Consider the following 11,335-nt stretch of genomic DNA (forward strand, 5'->3'; position numbering starts at 1 on the left):
ATAAATTGATTGCTTCCTTAATCCTCAGGTACGTTACATGCGGTTGGAAGTACTCCTTCCATTCACTTTTACTAGTCACGTTTTGATTTTTTACGCCCTTAAAAAAATAAGAAATAAAGTGCATAATTTATCATGATACTCATATTAATTGATGCATATTTTATTAGATTTGAGAAAATGATTTGAAATGATTTTACACGTGAGAAATCTGTCTTACACATAAGAGATCTAAAAAACTCATTTTCTTAATTTTAAAATTATAAAGGGACATGATGTACACATAACACCAAATTATACTAGGATACACAAGTTTATAATGATCAATTTACTAGAAACTGAAAGAGTAACCACTTCATCTTTTTCAAACTTAAATAAGCTAGTCTCTCAGGTGTTTCTTCCCAGTATAATTCATGTTGCAGTGATAATAAGCTTCAAAATACAAGAATAAGAAAAAGCTTTGCAAATTGCTCCTAAATTTCTACACCAGAAGAAACAAGAACGTCTCTTTTTTCAGTATCAAATAAGAAAGTGGCTGAGAAATAACAAACAATTACATTTCTGGGACTCAAGACACAGATGTAGCGATGTGATCTTCCTGCAGGATGAAAATGTGAACTGGATAGCAGAACTTGTAACACCAGAATCTGAACTCAGAGAATGGCAAAAATCACCAACGGCAAACCAAATGAAATCTCAGCCAACAAGCACGATTCATCGTCAAATGGGAGGGCCAGCAACTGCACCATTCAACACGCACACAGACGGCAATACGTTGTAATGGTATTCTGACAAAGAAGTTAGTATTCACAATGGATGTCCATATAGAGAATAACGAAGACCTTATCCTTCCTTCAAAGACCTGCTTCTAGATTTTTTGGATTCCCAAGGTGGAAGGCAGCCTTTATAGTGAGAGTGCAAGAACAGCGATGACATTGATACTTCTCTCTCACCTTGACGCATTGAGATTGATGACAAACAGTTGAAAGAGCTTCTAAGTTTCCTCTTCTCACTGTCATAGTTTTGCACATTTGTATCATGTCGTACCGTGGAAGTTTTGAGGGCTTCTGGAAGAATGCAGTTGCATAATGAACCTATAGGAATACCCAAAAAAAATTTTTTTTTTTTTTTTAGAAGACAAGAAATATATAGTTTTATTAAGTGTTAGATTATTGGGAAGAAAAAAGAACTAGAAACACAGTGAAGATATTAAATTACAGACCTACTCTTGCTAGCCGGTTCACCCATTTAGGCATCCGCTTCCCAGTCAACCTGTAACAGATATCATCCGAGAAATGATTACAGTTCTTGGCAATTAAATGATATGAGTCACCATTGTAGTTTACTGATTGGCGCTCAATGAATTCTCTAAGCTGGATAGGATCCAAATATGTTGTTCCCATGAACACCGACTTTCTAAATTTAAAGCCAGGGCACTGACGAGGTTCAAGCTCAAATACACCACTTGTTGGATAGTCATGTGCTCCGAAAGCATATTCAACACCATGAACTGCAAATATGATAAAAGCATTTGAAAAAATATAATATTTCATTTATACAGAGCATTTGAGAAAATATTTGTACCAGAAAATACTGTTGCCTCATCATCTCAAGGAAAAAACAAATCAAATTTGAACTTCTTAGATAACTAATACTCAAAATTTTCATTGTAGTGCTATACAACATATGTCTAGATGCATTCTCCCTATGTATGTCTTCTATTATTTTTTCAATAAGTAAATTGATTCTTCCTATGTCAGTTTTTAAGCATGATATGCATGCCAAAGACCAAGGTCAAACCAACGTTCTAGCGAATTTTTGAAAACTGAAGCACCTCAAAATCAAATGACTAATGAATTTAAAGCGGTGCACTGAACTTTTTCAGCCTTCCATAAATTATGGATCCAACACCATGTTTACCCCTTTGTTGAGAGGAGTATGTTTCAGCTTTGACTCTATGACATGCAATAACTTAATTCTATTGTAATATCATCACTATAATTGTCATGCCATTATTTCATCAGTGTTTATCTTAATTGTCAGTGTGTGTAATCAATGTGATACACACATGCTACGCACGTGCGCGCACACAAGAGAGAGTTGCAGTGAGCTACCACTTCTGTTGTTTTTACTCGTCATTATCACTAATACTTTTGTTGTTGCTCTAAATTTTAATAACCATTTAAGATTCTGAGTTTGCCAGGGATGGCTCTAGCACAGTTTTTAGGCCAACGAGAAATTAACATAGAATAGATGCTCCAAACAAGAACAGATAAATGTCCTAGAAGCAAGACCAGAATAAGGTTTTGATTTCAAAAACATACATATAAGAAATTAAGCGTGAACTCACCTTCCACCCCTGTATGGAAGACACCTATGCCTGCCCAGTAGAAATAGCCATTAACGGGTGTCAAGTCGTATACATTAAGGTAAACAGGTGTGTTGCCTGGACTACAGCAAGCTGACTTCACTTTAGGGAACATGCAAAAACGTGTTGCAGATTCACCTTGTAAATGAAGAGGCACCACAGAACACAAGCCATTCTTCAACTTTGATTTCATGCTCAAGGCAAAACTAGGAATGCTTCAATACCTAGTTTCTACCTGCAACAAGGAAAATCAAGTGTCAACTACTCCAAGTTCAGCCAACATAGGATGCACAAACCCACATAATTGACAAACAAATAAGTCCATATCTTATATCTTCTTTTTTTGGAGCAAAAATATGCCTGCATTCATGATTCTTGGGAAGATAAAAGTGGTGAACCAGGTTCAACTTCTGAATTAGACGTAGAAAAAGTAGATTAGCAAGTTCACCGAAAAAATTGTTGAAGGTTCCAAAGGATGAATTTGGGGGATGGTTACGGAACTTATGGAACTAGAAACAAGTTTGCTGTGCCAAAAGACTTCCTAATTGATTAGTGTATTCCTTACAAACTTCTGATGATGGGTCCTTGTTATTCATGCTCTTTGACAACATAAGCGAAGTGATATTTGAAAATGTTCTCTACAGCATTTTCAAAAGATGTAGTAACTGAGTCTCAAGTTGGTTAAAGGCTAGGCTAGCTGCATTTTGCTCAGTTTGAGGTGTCCAATTCACATAGTAAAATGACATATTAGGAACTTAAATCCTATGAAAAGTTAAATTCTAAACATATTACCTTTAAAGATGAGATATCATAAGAGATAATGGGCAAGAAGCTCAACAAACAAGGAATAGGGTTGAAATCAGTGACCTTCAAAGAGAGAGCAAGTTCTACTAAGAAAAATAGACACTACAATGAATAATAAGTCTATTTTAAGATCTAAAGATTCAACCTCTGCAATTTCCAAGGATAAAAAAAATTCTGAGGCAGAGCAATAATAAGTATACTTAATTATCAAATAGGTCAGACCAATCTATGCACTTCATTTCTCTAGCTTTAATTTTATCAAGGAAAACTGTAGCTGGATTAACTGATCAAGACAAACAAAAGAAATAAATGACAGAAAACGAAAAGCTCAAACAATTTATCAAAGCCTATCTAGTTATAGGCCTTTAAACCTTCACCAAAACTAGGCATGATACTTCTCTTCCGAGCATTGTTTCTGCAGTTAATGGACATCGAAAGATCAACATCTTGGCCTCTTTCTTTTCAGACTTTAAATGGTTTCATTCTGTCCTTAATCAGAAATGAGATTACTAAGCCTATGTCTTGGTAATTAGAGTCCCGATACCTATAATGGTGGGAGGTAGCATGTACTAGGTGGAATAGTCGAGTTGTGCCAACCTGGCCGGACACCACCAGTCATAAAAAGAATCAGAAAGGAGATTACTAAACCATAAGCAAAGAAGTATTTCAAATTTAACACCAATTTAATTTTTTTTTTTTAAAAAGAAGAGCTTGGTGACAGAGAGAATTCATTGGAAAGTTGGGGGGGGGGGGGGCATGATTTTCAGCATAATGGAGTTACTCATTGTCATTTTTTGTTAAAGAACCAAACTTGGATCTGAACAGAAAACTTAACTATACTGAGCTGATGAATCTCTGATGCAAGTAGATCAGATTTGCAAAAGAAAACCCAAAACAACACTTTTCCAGAAATAGGAGCTCACCTTATACATTAATGCAATAAATAAGATACCAAAAAATTCAAGAATCCCATAAAAAAGATAGACCCAAATACCTTTTTTTTGGAAATGACACTCATTAGAGCAAGAAAAGAATGCCTCTACGCAAATATTCCAGAAGGGTGGCCATATTCAGGGCAAAAAGTGGAGAATTTGAGCTTGAAATATGCACATTGTTCTACAGTAGCCGGTAATGACTGATTGACAATACTAAAGCTGCGGGAATCAGAGAGGTAAAAGAATCTAAAGGACTGTTGTGGTCTTGTTCAAAACCCTTCAGTGGAAAAGGAAAAGGAAAGAGAAAGGTTGATTTATAAAGGATCCAAAGTTTAATTCTTTTTCATTTTTCATCATACAGTGACCTGCCATTTTACAGGTCCAAGAAGTGAGACAAGATAAATTCTTTTCATGATCATTTTTTGTACCTTTTGACAAAAAGTTGGGAACTCCATTATGACTAAGACATCAATTTGCTTAACACAAAAGATTGCTGACATTTAGAATATTATTACTCTATGTCGATTTTTTGATTTTTTGTAATCGATAATATTTGACTTTTTGGTATATATTCTTTTTTTCAATGTTACTTCACTCACTTCCCGTGCCTACCAATTCTATATACTTTTGAAAATAGAGAGGTAATCGCAGCAGGAAAAGCACCCCTAAACCCCTGAGATCACTCGACCTCGACCGGTCAATAAGTATGAATTGCGCAAGAAGTTCTTTCGGTTAAAACGCCGTGCGACTCGGAGGGCATAAGACTTCTTGGTCAAGCCAAAAAAATTGCCAACCGGATCCTACCCCATCATGTCTGGCCCTTTATCTTACCTTAAGAAGAAAGAGGAGGTATGAAGCGTGGGACAGAATGCGCGTCAAAGAGCGCATAACTATTTGTTATATTTTCAATGAACAAATTAAGGTTAATGTGACCATTTTTATTCTTAATTAATACTAAAATATAAATTTTTAATATGTACAAAAATAACCAAAAAATTAATTAAAGTGGACCGAAGGGAATATTATCTTAAAGTTTTTAATACAATTCCTTTTTAGTGACCACCGATTATTATCATAATTACAAAGCAGGAAATTTAGGGGTTGTTTGTTAATGAAGGTTGTAGTATATGTATCCTACTGACCTACTCCGTTTAGTGCATTGTATTGATAATATGATTGTAACTTTGTAAGTTACATGACGATAGTTTAAAGATTTATTTTTTACGCTATCGGTGTTATTTTTAAGGGAAAATGGTCAAATATACCTTTTTATTTTGATATATTGTTCATATTTACCGTCCGTTATACTATGGGGACATATTTACCCTTACCGTTAATAAAACTTTTTAAAAATACCCTTCATCCAACATAAATCCACTAGTTTAATAAAATAATCATTTTAAAAAAATTATTAACCCATTACTCGTTAAACCCATCACATAAAAATACGGAACCTAGATTTCTGAGATGTCTTAATATATTTTATTCATTATAGAGAGACCGAGAATGATGATGGCAGTAGGATTAGTAAGAACTCATATTTTTGGTTCTTAGTTATTCATGGTGGCATTGGGATGTCACGTTGTCACTTTTGGTTGTATTTTTTTGTGGTTATAATATAACATCCCTTTGTCTACTGTAATGCACACTTATGTTGGTAACTACTGATATATACTTTAACACTACTTGTGTTTGGTTAATACATAAAGTTAGTGTACTTAGGTTGTTAAGTTACTTTCCAACTTGTTGTTGTACTTTCTTTCATTCTTGATGAGTTCCTTATACTATATCTGGATATTAAATTGAATCTCCTTTAATTATTTTCTAATTTTTATTCATTATAAGTTCAGTTGTTACTAAGAGTTATGAGTATCTTCTCATCCCATAGCTTGGAATCTAACTTTGATTTTTAAGGCGTGATTTAGCGATAATTACTCGTTGTCCAAATGCTTAAAGTGGAATAAAAAAATCATGGTGCGTGAATACTCATCATCAAATGCTCACTGTTGGAGGAAGGAATACCTCGATAGCTGCCTTAAGACTTTAGAACTATCAACCTAATAAGATGCTATAAACATTCAAGTCATGGTGGAAAGAAAATCATAGTGAATACTCGGTACAGTTCGATATGGTGAAAAAAGAAGAAGAGAGAAGCTAGAAAAAAAAGAAATTGGAAAAGGTAGAATGTAATAAACGTAAAATAAGGATATTGTAAGAATATGATTGTCAGTACTTTTATGTCTCTCACTTTTTGAGTTCAACAAGTGACTACGAATAATATGACTAATCTGTAAGGAAGAAGTGCAATAAATAAAAGGAGTTTAACGTGTTATTAATGGATATTTAAAAAATAGGTCTTTTTTTAATTTGTTGGCTTTCCACTAGGTGGAGGGTATTTTTAAAAGGTTTGGTCAACAGCAAGGGTAGGAGTGGAGGACTCATACAACTAGCTCTCTCGTCGTAAACACTAAGGGTGTGTTCGGTATGACGGAAAATATTTTCCATGGAAAATGTTTTCCTAGAAAATATTTTCATGGAAAATGAGTGGTTTTATCACTTATTTTCCCTTGTTTGGTTGGTGAGTGAGAACTTTTTTTGTTTAATTAGAGAGTAGAAAATATTGTTTTCATGAAAATATTTTTTTATGCTACTCTCCTCACCTCCCCCTTCCTCTAAGTCACTAAAAATTCACACAAACCCAAAGAACTAATGTGTTGCTTTACTTTTTCACTCAAAAACAGCGTTGAAATTTGTGCTACATAACTAAAAAGAAAATACTTTTTTTTGGGTTGAAAAAGAAAGTACTCTTTCTACAACATGAAAAAAGTACTATTCATTTTGTTAAAATGAAAGAAAATACTTTTTCTACATCATGAAAAGAAAATACTCATTTTGTTGAAATGAAAAATATATATTTTTACATCATGAAAAGAAAATACTTTTTTGTTAAGATGAAAGAAAATACATTTTCTATATTATGAAAAGAAAATACTCATTTTGTTTAAATGAAAAAAAAATCTATTTGTAACATGAAAAGAAAGTACTATTAATAATATTTTTATTTATGGTGGGGATGGGGTAGAGGGTGTGGGGAGGTGGGGTGGGAGTGTGGGGGTGGGTTGGTGGTGATGGGGAATAGGGTGAGGAAGTTTGAGAAAGAGTTTTGGAAAATGTTTTCCCCTCTCTTGATAGGAAAAATATTTTTCTCCAATTGGAGAAAAATGAGTTGATGAAGAAAATATTTTTCAAAATATTTAAACGAGCCAAACACGAAAAAATTGGCAACCATTTGTTTTCTTCCTATCAAACACACCCTTAGTGTAGAAAACTCTTATCCATTTTTTAAAGGCTATTAGTTACTGTTTGTATAAAGAATTATTTGTCGTTGCTTTTTAATGTGCATGATAGTTTAAATCTTTTTATCTGCGCATGCAACGTTATATTATGTAGTTCTAGTCTAGTAATATAGTATTTAGTTAGTGAGTATTTTTAGGGTACTGTACAAAGCCCTCAAATAACTTCAACGCCCTCAAATACAATGTGAAAGATCTAAATCCAGGGATAGGAATGTTTTGACCAAATTTCAAGTAAATATTGTATCGCATTACAATCCATATGCATGTAGTTTAGTAGTTAGTACGATAAACGAAATGTTGGACTGTGATTTAAGCATATTTATTCTCATCTCATAATTTTATTAGTATATTTATTAATTAAATGTTGTACAAACACTTACCTAGTCATGTCACGTCCCAAATTACCCCCTAGACGTGACTGAGACCCAACTAACATCACCTGCCAGACGAACCATACTTTTATACCTTAACCATTAATTTGCAATATTTGGTTAATTATGAGTATCCAAATAATTTGATAATTAATTATGAACAATTAGTATCTCAAAATATTAAACTTAAAACTCTACCCCAAATTTCTACACTAGACAATGGAGCATCTAAAAGAATTACAAAAGACATCATATGGATAAATGATAAAGACTCTTTTGGCAGCCTCCACGAACAATGCGGCGGCTCACCTCAATAACCGAATCAACTCTAGCGAACTCGTCAGCTATTAGCTCCGTCTTCACCAATAGTATCTGCATAAACATGCAGGTAAGGAGTGAGTTATATGTAAATATAATACAGTAAGATCCTCGACCCTCCACTCTGAATACCTCTGGAACAAGTGTTAGAAAATACAAATACACCACAACAAGAACGATATAATAAATACGATAATTATATAATAACGCAATACATATTTATCAACTGAGTTAATAAGAATTAACCAACAAGAGTACACATATCTTAACACAATATACACTAAGGACTTGTCATGACTGCAGTGAAAGAACTTAAATAACGCCTTTACGAGTCCACAATGGCACCACAATGCCTCAAATGTGTAACAGAGCATATACAATGCTCACTGAAGCATACACAATGCCCCAAATATAAATATCAAGAAGCATACACAATGCTCGGGTGATGTAGAAAGGCATACACAATGCCCCAACATCATGGCGCACAACCGTATCAAACTCAACACCATGGCTCACAGCCGTATCAAACTATCAAACTCAACATCATGGCGCACAGCCGTATCAAACTCAACAACATCTCACAGCCGTATCAAACTATCAAACTCAAAGTGTCATGGCGCACAGCCGTATCAAACTCAACAACATGGCTCACAACCGTATCAAACTATCAAACTCAATATCATGGCGCACAGCCGTATCAAATTCAACACCATGGCTCACAGCCGTATCAAAGTATCATGCTCAACATCATGGCTCACAGCTGTATCACGCCATCAAACAACTTATAAAATAATTTTTTATTTTTTTATTTTTTTACTTTTCATAAAAATAATATATTTGCGGCTAGTCTAAGACCACCGATTCCGCCAAGCGCACGCTTGTTCCAACACATGAACCAGGCAGAGAAAAATACATTTTCAAAACGGATTTTAGAAAAGCAAGTATCAAAACTTAAAGTCTCACTTACCTCGCTAACGGGGGTTTTCCAACCTTGCGACTTTTAGAACACCAATCAAACGGCCTCCAATGACCTCAATCCATACGAAATATTAATTAACAATGTCAATTATGCTAGACAGGGTTATCTCATAATCCTTATACAGAACCTAGCTAATAATCGATACGCTAACGATTCAACCGATCCCTCAATCACTCACATATGTAAAACTCATTAAACTTAAAAGGTTTCTAACTGGACTTTTTATGTCTCATCAATACACATGTAGCTATAAGTGAGTTGAAAGATTCCAAGTCTAACTACATGCATACGCAATAGACTAATTTAACACCAAGTGTAGATCCCACGAAGTCTCTGTGCACAATATTTAATTCTAATATGCAATGTTATAGAGTCTTGTGAATAATAGTAAGTTTTTCATTATTACCCAATAATTACTCATTCACATGTCTCTTAAATTATAATAGCAGAAGCCGAAACTGTTTACCAGTAAAGGAAACGGTTTTCCATAGCATTGTACACCCAAACCTTATATTTAATTTAATTCCTCAATCACTACATTATCATTACCATCCCATAATTATATAGTTAGTATGTATATTACTTATGGCATAACCATTATTCCTATATCTTCTACTGCCATAGTTACTAATTGACCACAATCAATTGAAAAGGCATATACTAAAATTTTGTAATACCTGAGCAAAACCAAGAGTCCCTAGTTTGTTTTCTTTGCCTTCTTTTCTTAGCTTTTTCCTTTATCAAAATCAGACATCCTCTTCCGGCAATTATCCTCTATGTGTGCTTTAGTCTCTTAAAGAACTAAGACCTTATTTCTCTTATTTTATGCCCTAGGTCCTCAACATGTAGTCAGCAAGAAAGATATGGGCCTATCCCACTTCACCATTATTTATTATTAACAATTAATTTATTACCCATCAATATGCACCATTTATAAATTAGGCCCACTAGCCACTTATCTAATTCAAGAGACCTTTCACATATCCCTCAATATATAAACATTAATTCCAAAAAAAAAATACAACTATACATCTATACAACCATATGTAAAATGAACAATTATTATCTTCTCTAGTAGTATACACTAAAAAAAAAAAAAAAACTTTTATTCAGACAATAACTCGGGTCCTTTTTAACAATTCGAACGCACTCCTGACTATTCACAACATTATTCGCATGAATTTCACTATCTCCAATAATTTCATATGATTAAATCGGGTGACGAGAAAATTATAGTTAAAAAAGAATCACGAAAATTTACGGGGTATTACAAGTCATTTGAGCGCTAAAGCTACGTATGAATCAAAAGATAAGTAAATTTTTTTCTTCACGAAAATATAACTAAGTTGTAAATAGGAAGAACATTTCACTGTTTCAGAGCTGTAGCAATTTTTAGTAAGGCCACTAGTTTGATAATATTAATTTTGGTGTCTCAATCAGATGCTCAAAATTAAAAAAAGAACAGAAAAAGAGACTAATACAAATAAAAATAGGACTTTTTTGTCTGTCAATGGAATTTTGCTCTTGTTTTGTCCTATTTTTGACTTTTCCTGTTGACCCTAATCCATAGGTACGGAATCCTGACCGGATTAATAAAGCTCAAGGCATGAAATCTTGGACTGGTCCTTTCGACGGGTCAATTACTAAAGGGTGGGTTAGTATTCTTAGTAGTGTTTTTTAAAGGTTTTTCTCTTTACCATACCCTTTATGCTTTAAACTAGTACGGCAAATTTAATCTACTCGATCTCGAAATTATGTCTCTGTTTGTTAATCATATAGTAAGATTTATAAATGCCAAGGATGGTCATTTGAAGAATTATCAAAATATCAAAAGACCCTATTGTTTGACCAAGGGCGGACCTACCTTATAGTGAGGGTTTAATTGAACATGTTTCGTGGAAAAAATTAATTATTTTTTTTTGCTAATTTCTTCAGAAAATCATGAAAGAAGACAATATAATAAAAGATGAGCTCACTTGACAAAATGTAAGCTGTAGAGCAGCGGTAAAAAGGGTTCAACGTGGGTGTGGAGGTCACAAGTTCGAATCTCCTTGAGAGAAAAAAAATCATTTTCATACATTTTGTTTTGTTTGTGAATTCTTAGAGCCCGTTTGGATGTCAACTTTTAAGTCATAAGTTAGAAATTTCAGTTTTTGGCTTTTGACTTGTTTTTATCATTTTAGCTTAAAAACAAGTGCTTAAAAATA

General features: G+C 33.8%; 1 protein-coding gene across 1 annotated transcript; it reads right to left on the bottom strand.

The window, feature by feature from the left end:
* Nucleotides 1-336: 336 nt before the first annotated feature.
* On the bottom strand, nucleotides 337-4,529 carry LOC107788537 (deSI-like protein At4g17486). Its single transcript, XM_016610211.2, has 5 exons — nucleotides 4,164-4,529; nucleotides 2,348-2,600; nucleotides 1,220-1,507; nucleotides 840-1,091; nucleotides 337-737 (listed from the first exon to the last, which is right to left on the bottom strand). The coding sequence occupies exons 2-4, from the start codon at nucleotides 2,556-2,558 to the stop codon at nucleotides 841-843; spliced, it is 750 nt and encodes a 249-aa protein (XP_016465697.1). The 5' UTR covers nucleotides 2,559-2,600; nucleotides 4,164-4,529; the 3' UTR covers nucleotides 337-737; nucleotide 840.
* Between the last annotated feature and the right edge of the window lie 6,806 nt (nucleotides 4,530-11,335).

The sequence above is a fragment of the Nicotiana tabacum genome, chromosome 19 (assembly GCF_000715075.1).
Source record: "Nicotiana tabacum cultivar K326 chromosome 19, ASM71507v2, whole genome shotgun sequence".
Classification (NCBI taxonomy): Eukaryota; Viridiplantae; Streptophyta; class Magnoliopsida; order Solanales; family Solanaceae; genus Nicotiana; species Nicotiana tabacum.